General features: G+C 36.6%; 1 protein-coding gene across 1 annotated transcript in view; it reads right to left on the reverse strand.

Moving 5' to 3' along the window:
* Nucleotides 1-1,874: 1,874 nt before the first annotated feature.
* The window catches only part of PLSCR1 (phospholipid scramblase 1), a 31,121-nt gene continuing 11,441 nt past the window's right edge, over nt 1,875-21,554 (reverse strand). The window contains exons 4-9 of the mRNA XM_030329944.2: nt 19,374-19,681; nt 17,936-17,978; nt 14,819-15,039; nt 13,191-13,352; nt 5,448-5,609; nt 1,875-2,845 (exon numbers count right to left, since the gene is read on the reverse strand). Coding sequence (XP_030185804.1) covers nt 2,807-2,845; nt 5,448-5,609; nt 13,191-13,352; nt 14,819-15,039; nt 17,936-17,978; nt 19,374-19,681 — 935 coding nt within the window. The 3' untranslated portion in view covers nt 1,875-2,806. The remainder of the gene's footprint in view (nt 2,846-5,447; nt 5,610-13,190; nt 13,353-14,818; nt 15,040-17,935; nt 17,979-19,373; nt 19,682-21,554) is intronic.

Below are 21,554 nucleotides of genomic sequence, written 5' to 3' on the forward strand. Positions count from 1 at the left end.
GAACTATAAGATAGCAAATTTGTATTGTTTAAAGCCCTTGAGGTTTTTTTTTTCAGTGGTTTGTTATAGCAGCAATAGTAGACTAATATCGGTTTGGGATCTGGAAGTGGGGTGCTACTGCCACAAATACCTAAAAATGTAGAAGTAGTTTTAGGATTTGGAAATGGGTAGAAGCTGGAAGAATTTTGAGGAGTGTGAGAAAAAGCCAAAATTGCCTTAAGTAGATTGTTCCCAGAAATTTGGATATAAGGGACTCCACTGTCAGTACTCAGAAGGAAGTGAGGAACATGGTAGAGAAAATATGTACTATTTTAGAGGACATCTCCATAATCATGAACAGACTGATGGTAGAAATATGGATTTAAAGGCAGCAAAGGGGAGGGTTCAAATGAAAACAAACAATGGAAACTAGAGGGAAGGGGATATTTGTTTTATTATGTCAGAAAGCTTAGCTGAACTGTATCCTACAGTAACTGTACAGTTACTTTTTTTTTTTTTTTAATTTTTGAGAGAGAAAGAGAGACACAGAGCATGAGCAGAGGGGCAGAGAGAGAGGGAGAGAATCCCAAGTAGGCTCCACACTGAATGGAGCTCAAAGTGGAGCTTGGTCCTATCACCTTGGGATCATGACTTGAGCCAAAATCAAGAGTCTGACCCTCGACCGACTGAGCCACCCAGGTACCCCAGTATAAATTACTATCTTACTTTTTTAAAATTAGTAAGTATCTCACAGGGAGTTACTTTGAGACAGTGTAATACAGTATAATACAGCAGCATAAGAATACCACAAGTTTTTACCACTGATTTTAGCAGCCGTTCATGTTTTCTTGCGGGAATCTAATTATTATGATGAGAACTGGCAAATGGTGATTTTCTAATTCCATTATTTCTTCTACATTTTTTTTAAGTTGGCTTCTGCAAAAACTAACTTTCCTTCTTTCTTTCTCTCTTCCATTCCTTTCTTTTCTTTTTTGGAGCAGAAAAGTTCTTGGGGAGCCTTGACTCATATTTAAAAAATGCCTTCTTACTCTAGCTACTGGATTAAATGGTGATTATTGTTTTCATTGCCATAGAATAATTAAAGGGAGTCAAGATAAACACACTAATGAACTTGAATTATGAGGACATTCCTTATTCTGCTTCTAACTGGAATCATTAGGTATCTCTACTTGTTCATTATGTTTGACCAAAAGTTGCTATCAGCCCTCCTCCCCAACACCCTATCACCCATCAACTCCCCTCCCATAAACACACCCAGACACAACAGCTCTGAGATTTCTAGCCAGTCCTGAGCTCTCTGGGAATGCCTGTGGTGCCTGATAGCTAGCTTGGCAAGCCCTCCCCTTCTGGACCTGGCACAAATAATGCCACTAGGAAACAGCCAGGCAAATCCCCTCTTTTTACCTGGGATGCTGTGTGTACCAATTCTAAACTGTACGTGAGCGTTTCGGTTACCTCTCATTGATGGGATCCGACATGCGGGAATTCTTTGGACTATAATGAAAGGGGGTCTAGCTCCCCAGTCATCCCAATATTTTCAACACTAGGAGCTAGTGGTGTTGTTAGGGTTCTACTGAAGATGAACAGGAATCCTTCCCCTAAGTCCTTATTTTCCTAAACACACTTTTCCTTTGCAGCAGCTAAATTGTGGGTTGGACATCTCCTCTCACTCAATCCAGGCTTTCTTACAAAACACAGTATGAAAATTCCTTTGTTTCGGACAGGTAGAAATCTTAGTTTATAGCCCTGGTATGAATTTATGCTTTTGCTCCTTTTAAAGGAGAATTTGTAAGGGAAGAGGTGGTAAATGTGTAAGGTTCAGAATACCATCGAAATTGATTGTTCACAGTTTGTTTAAAAACAAAAATCAAATATGCAAAGAAATATATCAATAATTTTTAATTCAGTTGTTTGATTGTTCATGTAAATAACAGACAGTTACTGCAGTTTCTACTCAGATGGAATATATACGTTCTATTTAATACCTGAGTGCTCTCCTAACTATCACGCTCTGTGAAAGACAGAATGAATACAGGAGCTAAACATTCCATGTGTAAATAATTACTTCAAAAATTATAACAATCCTCCAGTTCTATAATGAATTTTTAAATGTGTCCTTCTTTAGGACATGTCTTTTTCAGAAAATCATAAAAAAGTCAGTAATTTATATTCTTATCAATAATGAAAATTTTTTTATAGTAGCAGATTAGCTTACAAAAGAAGTTTAATATACTGTGACTTGCTGAACAAAAGACAAATACACGTTTTATTTTTCTTTGGTAATATGAATATTAAGTGTTAGTTTAACATAATTGTAAAGGAAACAAATTATATTCATTTTTAACTTGTTTGAACATACATTATTTGGAAAATAACATGATTGTTATGTGTGAAATAAATTGGAACCATATTTAATAAAATGCACATTTATATTTTTAAATTAATAAGGACTTAATTTGGTGTAAAATTTGAAAATAGATTATAGTTCAGAACAATTTGCCACAGGAAGTTTCATGATTAAATGTAAAAAATTAACATGTCCTTTCTCTAAAATACACAAGGAAAAAGAAAATGTATAAAACAAAACAAAATGCATAAAAACATTTATAGGTAAGTGATATAGAAAATAAACTCTATAATTTGAAAAGTCATCGCATATACCAGGCATCACAGTAGAATTCACAAATGCTAGAAGTCATTTCAATAAAGAGAAAACCAATTAGTTTTTCCTTGACAAAGTCCCAGTAAGTACACAGACTTCACACTTTCTGAGGCTTTCATTGATCCCCTACCACACTCCTTCTTTTTATTCTGTGTTTCCACTCCTTTCAAAAAACATGAAATCCTAGATAAAAACAAAAATACAGAAATGAATTTTCAGCAACAAAGCACAGATCATAAATGTTAAGGGGTCTGATGAAACATAACATATCTGTTTAAGAGAAAAATTGACCAAATAAGCAGATCTGGGAAAAGCTGATAGCTTTAGCCTTCCATTTTAACAGCAATTAAATCCTGTAATTCTATTCACTTACTGATTACCTGCATGCATTTACATTTAAAAAAAATTTTTTTTAATGTTTATTTTTGAGACACCGAGAGAGTGCAAGTGGGGGAGGGGCAGAGAGAGATAGAGACACAGAATCTGAAATAGGCTCCAGGCTCTGAGCTGCCAGCACAGAACCGGACGCAGGGCTCGAACCCACAAACCGTGAGATCATGACCTGAGCCAAAGGAGGATGCTCAACCGACTAAACCACCCAGGCGCCTTGCTCTGCATTCATTTAATTAATCCTCTGGTAATTTCTTTAAATTTCACTTTTTCACATGCCACTTAGAATATTCCTCTTTCAATCTTTCTTCCTTTCTCCTTCTCTAGTAATACAACTTTTCTTGAGACCAGAATACACTGTACACATTTCAGATTTTTTTTAGAATGACAGCCATCTTAGAGGTAGCAGGCATCTTAAGAGTTTTGGGGCCCAGTTTTATGATTTCTCCCGCAAACTGGTCCACCACGGTTTCTCCCAACTATCTCACTACATCAGTGTCTAACCAGACCCACTTCCCTATGATTTTCATCAAGTCCTATGGATTTTCTCTCATGTCTATCATTTTCGCTTATCTGTTCACAAAGAAAAAATTGAATTCTTATCACCATTCACTTGCAGTTGCACTACTGCAATTTTACCTCTCGTCAATTCACTTCTCATCTAGGCACCAGGATTTATCTTCCTAATAAAATAACGATTTTATTTATACCTAGTTTAAAACCAACCAAATAATTGTCAGTATCTTCCCAACAAGAAGTTGTCCAATATTTAGAAGTCCTTTAGAAGAGGCCCAATCTACCCCATAGTCATTTTCTGATAACCCCACCACAAATCCCAATCCCATTTTTCACCTATCCAAACACGCTGGATAATAACCTCTCTTCCCTTCGCACACCAGATCTTTAGTGATGGTATATTTACCTTTGGTCAAATGGTTCCCTATGGTTAAGTTTTGATTTTACTTTTCATGTGAAATAAACAGTGAAAACACAATTTTTAAACAGAACTGTGGCTCTATTTTTAATTTATACAGAAAATATTGAGTCTATCCCCAATGAGATAGAATAGCAAAATAAAATCCCAAAGGCCACTCATCCAGCTTTAATAATTAGTTAACATAACCTATCTTGGTTCATTAATTTCTCCATCCCCTAGATCCCCCTGCCCTCACTCTCTTTATTTAAAAGTAAATCTTTGATATCATACCATTTTATACTGAAACACACTTCAGTGTGAACCCGTAAAAATTTGGATTCTTATTTTTATATAAGCCCAATATCATTAGGATATCTTGAAAAAAACAATAATCCCTTAAAATATCATCAAATAGCCAATGTTCAGATTTCTCTTAAGTCCTTCTAAATGTTTTTTTATACTGGTTTGTTCAAATCAGTATCTAAATATGAGCTATAAATTACATTGAGTTGATGTCTCTTAAGTCTCTCTCTTATTAGGTTATTTTTATCTTTTTATTTTCCCAACATTTATTTGTTGAAATAACTGGATCCTTTTTCTGTATATTCTCTCACTTCCACTTTTGGGGATTGCATCCCCAATGTCAGTGTTTAAGATACTCATCTAGTGGCTCTAAATCTTCCTTGCATATTGGAATCACCTGTCAGTTCTAAACAGATTGCAGGCCTGATCCCACTTCCCGAGATTTTGATTTCCTATCTGGATGTAGTCTTGACCTAGGGAGTTTGGAAGCTATTCAGGTGTTTCTATTATGCAGCTAGGGTTGGAAACTATTGTGAGCCCTTGAACTTGGCTGCATATGGAGTCACCTGGGGAGCTGTACAAACTTCTAATTCTGAGCTTCTAATTTAGTTCAATTGGGGTATGGCCTGATACTTGTTTTTTGTTTGTTTTGTTTTTTCTCTTTTTTTTAAGTTTCCTAGCTGATTTGATGTGAAGGTAAGTTTGGAATCACTGCTCTGTCCCACATAATTCCTCTCAAATGGCAGTTCCATCTAATGGCTTGACTAGTTATTTACTTTTATTGCAGTTTCACTCCTGTAGTAGATGATTTAATCAATCAGGAGGAAATCTTGTTTTCCTGAGTCTATTCCATGTAAGCCCAGATTCAAGCCAAGTTTCTTTTCCAATGCACTGATTTCAACTTTTAAATAAAAATTCCAAAGACTGAGGCCCTTCCTTATCACATGAGGTCCGTTTGTTATCATATGAAATTGCATAGACTCTCTAGAGAAACTAGTTACCTGTGAACCCAGAGTACCAGGAGAAAATGAAATTTAAGGGCTTGAATTAAATGGTGATCTTTGAATAAAGCCTATAAACTTAACAAGGTCATTTAAAAATGTACAGTTTACTAAACCATTTCAGAATGGTACTAGAGAAACCACCTAAACCCAAGATTATTACGGATAGACTCACAATGAGGAAACATGCACCAAGCATTACAGCTTTCATTTTCACATCAAGGTCTAAAGGGAACTGGATACCAAAGTTATCAGCATCTGTAAATGCCTCTCTCACAAAACCAGTCCACTGCTTGGAAATCTTGCCAACTATAGTTTCTTCATCAAGAGATTTAATCTAAAATGGGAAAAAAAAAGATTCTTAAAGAATTCTAGAAAAATGAAAACAAACTACCGTAAAAGTTGAAATAAAATGAAATTTAAAAGTTGAAATAAAATGAAATACTCTATTAAAATTATGTACCATACTTAACTATGAACATTGTATCACTCATTACATATATATGGATTCCTGTATCTACTTTTACATGCATGAAAAACAACTTTGCTGTAGAGAACTTACATGAAAGTAGTTCTGCTTAAATATTTAACATTTCCTATTCTACATTATGATAGGTAGCAATAAATGAATTGATCTAAAACAAAATTTAGGCAGGAAAAGACACAAACATAAAATGTTTCTTAGATGAAATTTCTAGAAGCCATCAGGAAGGTACTAAACTAATCCCCCATGTTACTTTTGTTGTAAGAGAAGCACAGAGAGTTTACATAGGCTGAGCATTTAAATGTGAGGGAGGGTTCACTGCCACCATCAGCAGGAAAATGTGAAATGCATAGATCCTGGAAAGGAGGACTGGCAGTTTTGAGTAAAGGAAAAGTTAAGTAACCAATAAGTAACTTGATGGGATGCCCCGGGTCAAGGGATAGGTTAAGACTGGACAGTGGGGTGGATGGACAGTGAACAACAAGAAGGATACAAGATAAAAAGAGTTCTGAAGTAAAGTTTTTCTAATTTTACAATTCTGCCTGAGGAAAGCCCAGGGCCATCGTAAAGAGTTGAACAGATTGTAGCTGGATAAATGGACCTCACCAAGTTGGCATGTGGGCGGATGAACGGAGCCCACACTCACCATGGCGTGTACATGGAGAGTTCTGTGAAACCAGAGGGGGAAATGTCCTTTTCAAATATGCACAAGGAACCACAAGTGCTAGCAACACCCACTGAAGCTCTAGTTCAGGTTGAGAACAGGAAAACAAATGTGGGGAAACTAAAAACAGTTGACTCATTTTATTTTGGTGTGGGTAGATGGGTTCTTTAAGATTTGAAACAAACATCTAATATGATAACTGTGATAACATCCATTACCGCTCAGCAAATATTCATGCACTACCCTCCCCCCGACAACTGTAGGCCCAGTATATATCCCCGCACACTGATAGTTAGGCTTGGCCATGTGACTTGCTTAACCAATGGAATGTTAGCAGATGTGACAAGAGAAGAGGGCTTCAACGTGGCTAAATGGTTTGGCCTGGCTCTTGCTCCCCAGTGATCAGCCACTAGAAATGCATGATCCAGGTAGCTGCATTTGCTACAGCTGCAGAATGAATATATCTGGTATAGACCTGAGGCCAATTTCCAGCCCAAATCAGAGCCAACTAGCAGAGTTGGATAGAGTCCCTAAGACAAAGTTGCCCTGCAGATCCATAAGCATGAAAATACATACCACTGTTTTAAGCCACAGAGCTTTAGGGGTTATTTGTCATGCAACACTATTGTGGCTCAACAGACTAACAGAAATCCCTCTTGCCTACCTGTTGTATACACTACTAACTGTCATCAGCATTTGAAGCTAGTAATGAAACCTTACATGTATTGTTAAATTTAATTTCTCAAGTGTTTTTTAAATGAAATATACAAAAGATAAAATAGCAACCATCACAGTCCTGCCACTGGACTTAACTAATATTGACATTTCTCCTTTATATTCCTAGAGCAAGAAATTTAAAAGTTTACATAAGAAGTAGAACATATAATTTTTTTATGAAAAGGCTCAGAAATGGGAATGATTTACAAATGAAAAGTCAATAGGATCAGATAATTTTTACCTAAATTTAGATATTTAAAAATGGAAAATCTATACAATGAAATGGCTGCAACTTCTCAAAATAATGAACTAGTATTATATACCTATGAAGCAAAACTTGATAGAGGTATTCTAAAAATAGATCTATAGGTTCCTCTTATAATATAAATATAAATGCAAAAAATTCAAACTGAACAGTAGCACATAGACCTCAGGTAAGTATCAAAAGAATATACTGTAATAAATTGTATAATACTAGAAAATCATAGATTTCAAAATTTAGTGTATCAGACACTGAAAAAGTATTTTATTTACTTGCTAATTAAGCATTTATAGAATATTTAGTATATGTATAACATACAAATGCTTTATAAGTATTAGGTAATTTTTTTCTTCTTATCTTTATAAGATACATATATTATTAAACAGTTTTCATATGAAAAAACTGAGGCAGACAGAGGTCAAGGAATTTGTCCAAGTTCACACTGATAAGAAGACATGGGGAGGTTTTCAAACCCAGACACTCTGTTTCAGAGTCTGTAGTCAAGACCATCGTGATACCCTGCTTTTAGAAAGTTAAGTATCAATTCTTAATAAAAACCTAGGTCAGGGTGAGCGAACAATGGTCAGTGGGACAAATCTAGCCTGCCCACTGTTTTTATAAAAAGCTGTATTAGGACATAGTTATACACAGTATTCATGTATCGTCTGTGATTATCTTCATGCTACAATGGCAGATTTGAATAGTTGCACACAATGACCATATGGCCCATAAAGTCTAAAATGTTTTCTATCTCTTATGTAAAAAAGTTTGCGGATTCCTGATCTAGGTAAATAGTAATAGAAAATCACTATGAAAAACAGTAGCCAATGTCTTTCTAAATTATGAAACATTTGCTATTTCAATTGAAGTCATCAGCTTGATAGGTATTCACACAATTGGCATTATTATTCAGTTTTGCTGTGAAGTAGATTGGAAAAGAAAAGGAGCTAATTGGTAAATATGAGAAGAGCAAAAATGATTTCATTTACTCTGTGATTTTGTATCTAGAAAAATCAAGTGTAAATAAGCAAAAATGTTTCTTTTTTTTTTTAATCAAAAAAAAACCTTAGTGTTTTATTTATTTTTGAGAGAGAGACAGAGTATGAGCAGAAAGGGGCAGAGAGAGAGAGGGAGACACAGAATCCAAAGCAGGCTCCAGGCTCTGAGCTGTCAGCACAGAGCCTGATGTGGGACTCGAACTTGTGAACCATGAGATGGTGACTTGACTGACTGAGCCACCCAGGCACCTGAGCAAAAATGTTTCTTGAAGTTAAATATGAGAATCCAGTCAGAAGATTGGAGAAAAGGTAAACAAAAAAAGTAGTCTTTTTTAATATTAACAACAAGAACCTAACATATACATTCCTGCTTAGTAGTGATAATGCCTATAAATTACTTAGGAAAATGTTAACATAAAGAAAAAGAGGGAAGTTTGGGCACCTGGGTGGCTCAGTCGGTTAAGCATCAGACTTCAGCTCAGGTCATGATCACCTTGGGCTCTGTGCTGACAACTCACAGCCTGGAGCCTGCTTCGGATTCTATGTTTCCCTCTCTCTCTGTCCCTCCCCTGCTCACACTCTGTCTCTCTCTCAAAAATAAACATTACAAATTTTTTTTAGGGGCGCCTGGGTGGCGCAGTCGGTTAAGCGTCCGACTTCAGCCAGGTCACGATCTCGCGGTCCGTGAGTTCGAGCCCCGCGTCGGGCTCTGGGCTGATGGCTCAGAGCCTGGAGCCTGTTTCCGATTCTGTGTCTCCCTCTGTCTCTGCCCCTCCCCCGTTCATGCTCTGTCTCTCTCTGTCCCAAAAATAAATAAACGTTGAAAAAAAAAATTAAAAAAAAAAATTTTTTTTAAAAAAGGGTAAAGTTCGGGGCGCCTGGGTGGCGCAGTCGGTTAAGCGTCCGACTTCAGCCAGGTCACGATCTCGCGGTCCGGGAGTTCGAGCCCCGCGTCAGGCTCTGGGCTGATGGCTCAGAGCCTGGAGCCTGTTTCCGATTCTGTGTCTCCCTCTCTCTCTGCCCCTCCCCCGTTCATGCTCTGTCTCTCTCTGTCCCAAAAATAAATAAACGTTGAAAAAAAAAATTAAAAAAAAAAATAAATAAAAAAGGGTAAAGTTCTATATAAAGAAACCCATATGATCTTATGAAGAATATAAAATTAGATATGAATGAATAAAAAGACATAACACTTCTGGGATGAGAGAGGTTTAGCATCAAATATGCTAATTAAAAAAACTGAATACAAATTTAATATAATAGTAGGATTCTATCTTCTGAAAAGTTGCCTTACTATTCATAGGAAAGGAAAAATCTGATAATAGCAAAAACCTATGATAAAGAAGAATAACAAGTGGCTGTTTGGCTAGGACTAGATATATAATGCAGCATTAAGTTACCATAATTGAATCATAAGGCACTTGAAGGAACAGATAATTAGATCAATGAAACAGAGACAAATCTAAAATACATCCCATTACTTGTGGGAATTTAATGTAATGTATTTCAATTCAGTAAGGAATGAATACTTTACTTAATAAATCATGGTGACATAGTTCTCTAGTCACCTGAAAGAAAAAAATGTTCAATCTTGTATAAATACAATTAACTCTTTATGAGTTAAAGATTTAAGTATAAAAAGATTTAAAAGAGGAATAAATAAAATAGAAAGTTGGGGGTAACTTCATAATCAAGACAGGAGAATCAGAAGATACTAAAATAGATATACGTGACTATATGTGACATAAAATAAATAAATGTATATAATAAGTTCCACAAAGAAAGGGTTGATTTGTGGAAACTAAGATCAGAGGACAGACGCAGGATCAATGTCTTCAACACACAAATTACATTTATAAATTGATAAGAAAAAAGTAAACAACCCAGTAAAAATACAGGCAATGGATATGAATAGACAATTCAAAGAGAACAAACACCATAGCCAGTAAAATGTTCATAATCCCTAATGGTCAGGGAATTACATATTTGAGATAACCTTCCCCCCTCCCACTTGCTGATTTTAGATTTCCTTTTTAGTCTAAGTTTACATTTTATCTAAGTTGTCTCTGGGTGTCATTTCTTTTTCTTACCCAGAACTCCTTGCACTTTTTGATTCTGAAAATCCATGGCATCTAGTCTACAGAATTCGTATCCATTTATCTCTTTGGATATCATCTCAGTACATTTTCTGTATTCTTTTTCTGTGACTCCTCTTTGGCATATGCAAGAGTAGTTTATTCTAGCTTTCACATACGTTCAATTTTTTTTGGTCCCTTCAAAAATTTTTTTGTTTTAATTTATTTTTGAGAGGGGCAAGGGGCAGAGAGAGAGAGAGGGAGGCAGAGAATCAGAGCAGAGAGGAGAGAGGGAGAGAGCCTGATGTGGGGTTCGAATTCACTAACCCACTAACCATGAGATCATGACCTGAGCCAAAGTTGAATGCTTAACCAACTGAGCCACCCAGTCTCCCCATCCCTTCAAATTTTTATCTTTTCACCTCTCCTATTTATTTTCCTCCTATAGATCGTCCAGTTCATTAATTCCCTCTTCACCTGTATCTAATTTTCAGCTCAACCTTCCCAATGAGGTTTCATCCATGAGTGTTCTTATTTATGGAATTTCTATTTGGTTTGTTTTCAGATTCTTCTGTCCTTTTTAAAGATAATCTCCTTCTTCTCAGTTATTGGAATAATATTACATCAGAATCCTCTCCAAATTTTCTTTAATGCTCAATTGACATCAAATCCATGAATCAGTTTCCCCTTGGTACACTTGTGAAATGTCTCTGAATTATTTCTTCCTTTAGCATGGCTCCTGCTCCTGCTGTGTTCAGGCCATTACCTCTTTCCTACTCTAAGTATCCATGCCATTAACGCTATGATGGAGTCCATGTTCCATAGTGGCTCCTCATACTGATAATTCCTGCTTTCAAACTTTCCATTACCTAGCTTATAGAAAATGATTCAAGGGACTATTTTCTCAATCCCCTCAAAGATGTTACATAGTTAATGCCACCCTAGATGCACAGGAGAGTAGTTAATTTATTACATGTAACAGATGGTTTAAGGCATCCACTGAGAAGGGCTGCTGGTTAGTTTCTAAATTCCTTAGCATTAAATATAAAAGTTTCACAGTCCAGCTTGATTTGTTGCACCAGTATTTTCACTTACTTTCTACAAATATGTCAGCAAAAATTCTGTAATATTCCCTGAAAGAACAATTACCTCTCAGTCCTCTGGCTCATTCATAGGAATGATAACCCCTACATAGAGAACTATTATTATACAAAAACCTATAAAGTCTTTACACATGCATGGTATACATCCCCCCTACACTATGTATATGGTTTTGTAAGAGTCTTCATAAAGTCTCTACTGTATCACATGTGTTTCCTCAAAACTGCCAGTCTCTCTCATTCTATTCTGAAGTCAGTAAAGGGAAGGATTCACTTTTATACAACTAGGGTCTAACAGAGGAATTGAAAATCATATGACTAGGGAAGCCAGGCAGATAATATAAAAAGAATGAAGCTGGACAGTGGCAAACTTTCAGAAGCCAGGGGGCAGTGGCAGATTTCATATATCTTATCACAAAGGGGCAGCCCTCCTCAGTTTTAGATTTTTGCCCCTCTTGTGGAAAAATGTTGGTGTAGCTTAACATATTTTGATTTTCCACGAGAATCATGAGAGCAAGATTAAATTATAAAACTCTCCCTATTAAAAAAATTTTTTTAACCTTTATTTATTTTTGAATCAGAGACAGAGCATGAACAGGGGAGGGTCAGAGAGAAGGAGACACAGAATCTGAAACAGGCTCCAGGCTCTGAGCTGTCAGCACAGAGCCCGACGTGGGGCTCGAACTCACGGACCGCAAGATCATGACCTGAGCCGAAATTGGCCGCTTAACTGACTGAACCACCCAGGCGCCCCAAAAATCTCCCTATTTTTAAACATTTGCAACTACATTAATTTGGGCTACAAGGCTAGGACATCTATTGGACAACTGCTGTAATGAAATTCCTCCATGTAATAGATACACAGATTATCATGTGGTTTATAGTGATCTAATTTAATAAAAGGAGAAGGAAAGACATAATTGGGAAGTATGTTTTACACTATCTTTCTTAAAACTCTCTTTGTATCATGAGCATTTTGTAGGAACTCAAAGATGTCAGAACTTCTGAAGAAGGGTCTAGAGCACTGGAAACCTGTATTTCAGACTAGGGAAGGATTCATATGCTTTGGCACTCAGACCTAGATGACAAGGTTAGCATTTTTTTTTAATGTTTATTTATTTTTGAGAGACAGAGTGTGAACAGGGGCGATGCAGAGAGAGAGGGAGACACAGAATCCAAAGCAGGCTCCAGGCTCTGAGCTGTCAGCCCAGAGCCTGATGGGGGGCTCGAACTCACACACAGTGAGCTCATGACCTGAGCTGAGGTTGGATGCCCAACCAACTGAGCCACCCAGGCACCCCACAAGGTTAACATTTTATCTTAAATGCATAACATATGGAGCCTGCATATAGAAACTACCATGGTCAAATGTTGGATGTTTTGCATATATTTATTTATTTGACTAAGAAGCTCTGCTTCTCTTTTTTCCATTTAGTATAGTCAACACTGATGCGTAATCAGAGCAAAAATCACCTCTCTGACCAAAGTTAAATACATAAGTACACTGACTTCCTCTTGAAATATCAGGATACACAAATTTAATGTATTTATAACATCCTCCCAAATTATATTATTCTTATATGAGGAAAGCAAGACCTATAAATGTTATCACATCTCTTACCTCAAAATCAACATCTGCACAACAGCTGCACACAACACATGGACCAATAATTTTTAGTACATCCTCTCTCCTCTCATTTTGAATTGTAAACCTTGGCAGGCATGGATGCCAGGTCTGAGTAACATAACCTACAGGTACACCAGGAGGAGCATGGACTTCAATCTACAAAGGCAAAAGAATATACATAAATCATAATAATTATGATGCCTGGTAATAACTCATTTATTGAATACTTTCTAAGTGTCAGACACTGTTTAAAGCACCACTTAGTTCATAACACATCCCTGCAGGGTTGGTGCTGTCATCCCTATGTATAGAGAAAGGAACTGAGGAAGAGAAGTTAATGAACCTGTATCAAGATTCCCAACTACAAAGTGGAAAAGATGAGATACAAACTTGAGGAGGCTACACGTATAGTCTCCACTCCTAAGCTTTGCTTTACTGGTCTCGTACATTTTTAATCTCCCCATTTATGAAAAATGTCCAAATTGTTAAGGAACTCTTTTCTTAAACTTTAAAAAAGAATGGTGGTTTAGATGTAGGAACATGGCTCTGATCGGTGGTGCAATTTTCAAATATGAATAGCAATGGCGCCAAAATGGAAAGAAAATGAGGCTTGGAGTCTTGGCTCTGCTACTAGGGAGGTGACCTTGAAAGTGCCTCAGTGTGCTCATCAGTAAATGATGACTTCCTAGGTCCGTTTTTTACCATCAAATAGTATAATACATGTTAATGTACTATTTATACTGTAGAGCATATTCCATCAATTTCTCAGTATTTCCGCAGAGATTCCTATGGATAAATATTACTCTAACCTAAAGGACATGGGGAAAAAATAATTCAGTATGAACAACTTCGATTATCTTCTTAAAATAGGTACAGTATTAGACTTCAAATATTCATGTGCTTGTCACTCTTTCACGCTGGCACAGCCACCTGTATGGAATGACTGAGAGACGCCAGCAGAGCTGGTCTCAAGCCAACAGGGACACAAGCAAAACCCCACATCCCTGTAAAGTCTCTGTGCCCCGGCATCTCCCCTGAGATCCACATTCTCCATCACTGGGCTGCCAAGTAAATGAAACAGACACTTGGTCTTTCTGGAGGTAGGTACTCACAACTAGTATACGCCCCTTATAGGCGACTCAAATACATTAACTTTTTTAGGGATTCATAAAAACACAGGCATTGGTATTTTCAGGGAGGGCTCCTCCTAAGTTTGTTTCTTATGTAGGTTGGCCAAAATTGTGAGATGAACACACTTAAGATATTTTGGGATATTTTTCTATAGTGTCCTTGCTTTGGCTTTGGCCAGGCCTTTCATGTTCATTTTAGGTAAGGGACTTGTCCAAGGTGCCCTACCTTCTCAACTCTCCATGAAGATCAACAAGACTGGTCTCTGAGATCTCTGATCACAACCCCATGAGACACACTACTCATGCAACATGGGGCTAACTGCTCAATTGTTTTTCACCTGCCTTTCTTCTTGAACAATTCACTTTCAAGTATAAACCAAGACCTTATGGACCAATTGTCCTTTAAATCTCTTTTGATTACATAAGTTCAATGAGAGGGTAAAAATTCTTTCTGAACTACTTTGCAAATCACTCTGGTAATTGCTCACGGACCTCCTGAAGGCAGCAAGGGCAACAACAGCTGTCACACCTTAGTGGTCTCTCCAGAGTTATAACTTCTTGGCCCATATTATCAATAATCCTCATGGTAAAAGGCCGAGAAGCCCCACAGCAATTCCGGGTACAGCAGTCTGTATCCTCTACTGCAAAGTAAATCTTCTGTCCAAAGCTGTTCTTAATTTCATATTTATTATTAGTTTCAAAACCTGTTATGACTAAAAACATAAAAGAGGGAACCATTATGACCATTATATAAAAAGAATGTTGGATCTATCCTAAGATCCTACAATATGTAGTTACACCATTTTTGGATTATACTTCTAGTAAAACAGGGAGAAAGAAAAGGAAAGGTGTTTAGCGATGATCTAGACAGAGGAAGAAAGGGAAAGGGAAAGGAGAGTTTATTAAGGAATAGAAATTAAGCATCTGTATGTGAAACATGGGAAAGAAAACAACTCACATGTTCCTAATTGCATAGACTTCTTACAGAAAGACAGACTGCTCCTAAGGGATGGAGCAATGCTGTAGATGATAATAGGTGTGCTAGGTGTATGAACAAAATATCCATCTGTTTGCTATAGTTTTCTTATATTCAGTTATGTAGGGGACTATGAGATGGTTGCTATGTTTATCCTCTACGATATATTTTACCAAATTGGCTTGAGATTATATATTTATGTATACACACACACCCTATGCATGGCTTATCTTTTTTTGCACTGTATGAGGGGAAGTGATGAGAGGGCTTGCTCTCAATGCATACATGTAGGAAGGGAGAGGGTGAAAATGGAAGGTAAATTAGAACATCACATTGGGCCCAGAGGACCCTTGTTTAGCTTAGCGGTAGTTGTTCAGAAGTGGGAGATGAATATTCGACAAGGGGAAGAGGTGCTTGACAACCAAGGTTGCCACTCACAGGATGTCTAGACCAGTGGCAGCCTAAGTGAGCTCTATACCTCAGAGGGGGCTAATGTCTTCACAGGGAAACAGAAGTATGCTGGATGCGGACGCTCAAGTGGTATCTTACCAATGGGCTTCCCATACAGACCCACACGTTGCAAACCTCTCCTTGCTTAGAGCCAGGAAGGAACAATTAATGGTCTTGCTTGTCTATAATTCTTGTTAACATGGGTCATAGCAGGTCAGAAGCCACGAAAATAACGATTAAAAGATATACAGAGAGATAAAAATCATTCTCTAATATCTGAGTGATTGACTTTTAGTCAGATAGAGATGACCTTGATAAATTCCATCATCTTGACCTCCCTTCAGTTCCTTTGCTCTGGCTCAGACAGGCTCTGGACTCTTCCTTTGTAAAAAACACCCTTGACCTGCCAGTTAAATGTTATGCGAGAAAAAAAATAAACTGATTCATAACATGGAATTCAATTATCTAAGTGTTTTACTAAGTAGCGTAATCTCAAAATTCTTCAGCTTGTTCATCTATGAAATGAGATCAGTAGGTTTATACAATCTCTAAGTTACTCAAAAAATGAGAATAAAACAAAAGAATTCTATGGCTATCATTGTTTATAAAGTTCTGAAATGGGAACTATTTAAGTGCCTGTCATAGACTCAGATGCTAAAAATAAATGGATTAATCTTCATCGCTCTTTAAATTTTTGTTTAGTTTTGAGAGAGAGAGGGAGGGTGCGTGCATGCAAGACTGGGGGAGGGGCAGAGAGAGAGGAGAGAGAGAAGTCCAAGCAGGTTCTGCACTGTCAGTGCAAAGCCCAATGTGGGGCTCGAATTCACTGTGAGATCATGACCTGAGCAGAGATCAAGAGTCCAATGCTTAATGGACTGAACCACCATAGCTTAGAGGCTCCTAAGCTTTATATCTCTTTATACTGTCATAATGTTACAATACACACTTTCATTGAGACAAGAAAACAGGACAATTAAAGACATCTCTTAAAAAAGAGAAGAATTAGTAACTACTAAATTTGGAGCTTACTTTATTTACATTTCATGATTAACACATACAAATTTCACAAATATATATAAAACAAACACATTTAAAAACTATAAATGGAGTGCTATATAATGTACAGTATCTGTTTTGTTTTGATGTCATAACCTCAAAAACAAATTTCTTAAGATAAAGCATTACAAAATTCAGGGCACAAGTTATCAAACAACAAAGAACTCCTTTCTAGAGAAAGCTTAGTATATACACACTAGCAAAACAAGAACATTATAAGTATCTAACAATGTGCATTATAAGCAATTTAAATAAAATAGGCAACAACTGTATATTCTAACCAAATCTATCACTCTGCTTTTACAATTCATGTTATATTTCTACCAGCAGATAGGGACTTTGCAGAGAGGTGAAGAAGGACTTAACAGATATATTCTAAAAACTAGTCAAATGTTCATTAGACTCTTTATATCTAGAAGAAAGACACGGGTTCATGAATCCATCCAGTTCTCTTTCCCCTGGCAAGAGTCCTGAAACATCTAACAGCTTAAGTTTATCTTGCATCTCAGGAGTGCCGTACCCAAGGAGATATTTATTGAGGTTAGGTCCCATTCACAGGAGCAGGAGTGCTGTTCTAAGAAGCCAAGCCTCCAGGCTTGCTGGTCAGCATCCTCCAACACTCCAACAGAAGCCTTGCAAACCCAAGGCAGGAATACAATTTTCCAAAATATACCCATCCAAACTGAAGAAGTTTACTTGCTTTAGAAATGTACTGAGGTAACTGAACTACTGCATGTGGCTCTGTGTCAATCTCAAAAACATCACAGACTGGGGAAAAAACAGCTGAAGTGATGAAAGTCATGTAAAATGACAGAATCACTGGAGTGATTTCTAAAGAGCAGGGGGAGCAAAAGTAAGTTTTGTTTGGTTTCCTTCTAAGGTAAGGTCTGTATCATGAGGACAGATTGTCAGAGTAACAGTATTTTACTAGTCGACTCCTAATTTCCAGAAATGAGCTACTGATAATTGTCATCATTTTGTTATCATGAAGAAGAGAGACATTTGTAAGCAACCAGATTTAACTGTTCCACATCAGTGAAAGCATTACATTTGTGGTTGTTGATATGCGTTTATCTGCATAAATATCTTCTCTTTCTAGAAATATGATCAATACAATGAATACATACCTTCCAGAAGCTCAATTTGCTGATGAACCAGTATCTGATCTATCTATTATAGTAAAAAAAAAAAAAAAAAAAAAAAGCTGTAAGTATATTTCCATGTTTTCTATGCCAACTAAATTGACAATAGTGTTTTTATATTTTAAGAAATGCACATAATCACTTATCAATATTTATCAATATTTAATAATATAACTTTATACTTAAAAAAGTATAAAATTAAAGTCAATATATCTTTAATTGAAAATCTATTGAATGTGTTCACTATTAATGTGGGTAAATCCAGGTCAAATAAAACTGACTTACTCTGGAATCCCTCTAAAAATTAAAAAAAAAAAGTTCCTTCTTGAAAAGGCTTAAGAGATATTAAGATTCTTTATTCATTTAAAGAGCTTCTGTCCAAATCTAAAAAAAATTTAGAAGTGTGCTTGATATCCTTTGGAGCAGGTAATAATTTCCTCTATATATTTTGTAAGGCCTTGATTTAAAAAAAATATTTAAGGTATTTCTTGGAAAATGTATGAACTACTAAGAGTTCTTACAATACTTGCTGCCCAAGTGCATTGTGGGAAACTAAATTAGTACAGACAGTACAAGAGAGATAATTCATTTACTGAAAACTGGATGGTTACCACAGGGATATTTGTTTATAGATTAGACATATAGAATTTCATATTCCTATTCTACCTACCAGATTTCTAACACTAAACAAATACTAGCCCTCACATCGCTGGGATATGGTATCATGCAGTACATTATAATCCAGGATTTTTCCCCCTTACTGATGGCATTAATAAAATTGGTTCTTTCAAAGCACAAAGCATCATAAAATACACTCTCATTAATTCTAATAAAAAAGTGACTCATGTTATACACAAATATGAACTCTTTTTTTTTTTGGTACCACTATTGACACTCAACACTAAATTTAGTTTAATGTTTCTTTCCACCTCCTTGGATGTTATTTGGTGTTGGGATTAAAGAGAGTGAAATCCAGAACCAAGATTACAGTAGCAAAAAGTCACTCCCTCTTCCTTAGTGTTTTGACTCTGAGCAAATTATATAATTTCTCTGGACCTCAGGTTCCTCTTCTGTAAAATGATGGTAATTAATAGTACCTATATTACAGGTTTCTAAAAGGATTAAATAAGTTAATACATATGTTACACTTAGGGACAAAGTCTGGAAAATAGTGCTTAGTAAAGGTTTGCTATTGGTCATTACCATGGATTATATTCAACATCATAGAAAACACAATTTCCTAAGACATTTGTACTTTGCTTTAAAAGTTAACTTGACCTAGAAGAATTATAGTAATTTGTTAGGGAAAAATGTTTTGCCATTTCAGACCTTTGTGAATTAGTCATTTGTTAATTTTATTAAGTAAACTATAAGCACAGTTTTATTAAAAAATAAAATGAGTGTTTCATTTATTTGAAATTACCTGACTTAAATATTCCAATCCGGGTGGACAGCCTGATGGAGGTGGTGGTGCTGGCATCCATGGTACCCCTGCAGGTCCACCTGGCTGATTATACACAGGCTGGTGTTGGACAGGAAACCCTACTGGGCCAGCACCTGAATAACCAGCTGGTGGAATTGAGTAGCCAGCCTGGGGGCCAGGATAGCCAGCCTGGGGGCCAGGATAGCCAGCCTGGGGGCCAGGATAGCCAACCTGGGGGCCAGAATAGCCAACCTGGGGGCCAGGGTAGCCAACCTGGGGGCCAGGGTAGCCAGTATGTCCTGGAGGTCCTAAAATAAAAACAAGTGAAATAATTTGTAACTGCACAGAAAAATGGAAATATGAACTCTTTTGGGATTACTCCTAAAACTCTACAAACTCAAATTGCAGCTCAGATATCTTGTTTCTACGAAGCTTAAACTCTGTGTTTTTATCCTTCAGTGATTTTTCAATGAATTATCTGTAGTTTCATATCCACTCTTACAGGGTTTGGGGCTGTGAACAGAGTTGGCCCAAGACTTACCCACCATTCAAATCTCAGTTGCAAAGATACTTGAAACCTAAGAAAGTGACAGAAAATCAACAGTGGTCTAGAGTCACCTTTATAAGGATTATGGAATGCCTTAAGAGAAACGAAAGATGGCAAGAAAGAGTAAAAGGTCCAAAATAAAGGCTTTGAGTCAGCATTTCTAAAACCAAAGCACTCTATTTTTTTAAAAAAATATTAATTTATTTTAAAAAAATGATTGTTAGAAATGGTACCTCCTTTATGTACAGAACTGGGGGTGGTTTTGCCCCTCAAGGAATTTTTGGCAAGCTCTGGAGACATTTTGGCTGTTATAGCTGGAGGGAAGAGTGATACTGGCATTTGGTAGATAGAGGCCAGGGAAGCTGGTAAATATTTCCTAAAATGCCAGAATAGTATCCTGAAAAAGAAGAATTATCCATCTGAAAATATTAGAGTGCTGCTGTTGAGAAACTCTGGCGTAGAGGTAAAGACGCATCCTTACTTCCAGAACTGTCCAGATGCTTAACTGGGTTAACAATTTGCCTGAACTTTTACCCCATGGTGCATTCCTATCCTAAGACTTCCTACATGAAAAGCAAAAAAAAGTAAAAATAAAAAATAAAAAGAAATCATTATTGATAGTTAGGTTACAAATTTAAATTTCATAATTTAGCACCCTCAGCACTCTGGAAAATACAGTTGGAGAACCAAGGAAGATAAAAAGTTACAACAGGCAAACTTGCCTTGAGTATTTAATAAGCACAGGAGAAGAATAAATTTACTAAGTGTATACTCTGTATTCTATGTGAATTTGTAATTACAATGAAGCTTCATAAGCTTATATGAATAGTCCACAGAGTAGTAATCCATAGCAATGGAATACAATTTCAAAGGAATGTGTTCCATAATATTTTAACAGAAAAGGCTACGTAAAATTTAATGCTTAGATTATACAATTTATAAATACTTTAAAAAAAGACACTGATGGCAAAATATATCCACTATTAAAAAGATTTCTGGGGCACCTAGGTGACTCAGTCGGTTGAGCGTCCGACTTCGGCTCAGGTCGTGATCTCACGATTCGTGAGTTCGAGCCCCGCGTCGGGCTCTGTGCTGCTAGCTCAGGGCCTGGAGCCTGCTTTGGATTTTGTGTCTCCCTCTCTCTCTGTTCCTCCCCTGCTTGCGCTCTGTCTCTCTCTCAAAAAGTGAATAAGATTTTTAAAAAATTAAAAAAAAAAAGATTTCTTAGGAGATTAAACCTCCTACTAGTATCTTTTAAATATAGTTTTTATAATTCATTCATTCTCACAACAAATAAATATTTACAGATGTTCTATAATGTGGGTGGCTCTGTTCTAGAATCAGAGGATTCAGTTCTCAACAAGGCAACCTGCCCTCAGGGAGTTTACAGGCTACTTTTGGGAGAGAGGAAATAAATTTTTTTAAAAAGATTTCAGATTGAACTCACAGAGAAAATGCATGGTGGAGAGGGAAAGGTATCAACTAGGTACTTCAGATAGAAAAAAATTCTGTTGAGATCTAAGATATGAGAAAGGTAAAGCTTTGTGTAAAGAGCTGGTAAGAAATGTTGCGGGAGGAAGGAAAACCAAATGCAAAAATCCCTGATTTCAGGAATGAATTTGGCATGTTTGAGG

The sequence above is a fragment of the Lynx canadensis genome, chromosome C2 (genome assembly GCF_007474595.2).
Source record: "Lynx canadensis isolate LIC74 chromosome C2, mLynCan4.pri.v2, whole genome shotgun sequence".
In the NCBI taxonomy this organism is placed as follows: domain Eukaryota; kingdom Metazoa; phylum Chordata; class Mammalia; order Carnivora; family Felidae; genus Lynx; species Lynx canadensis.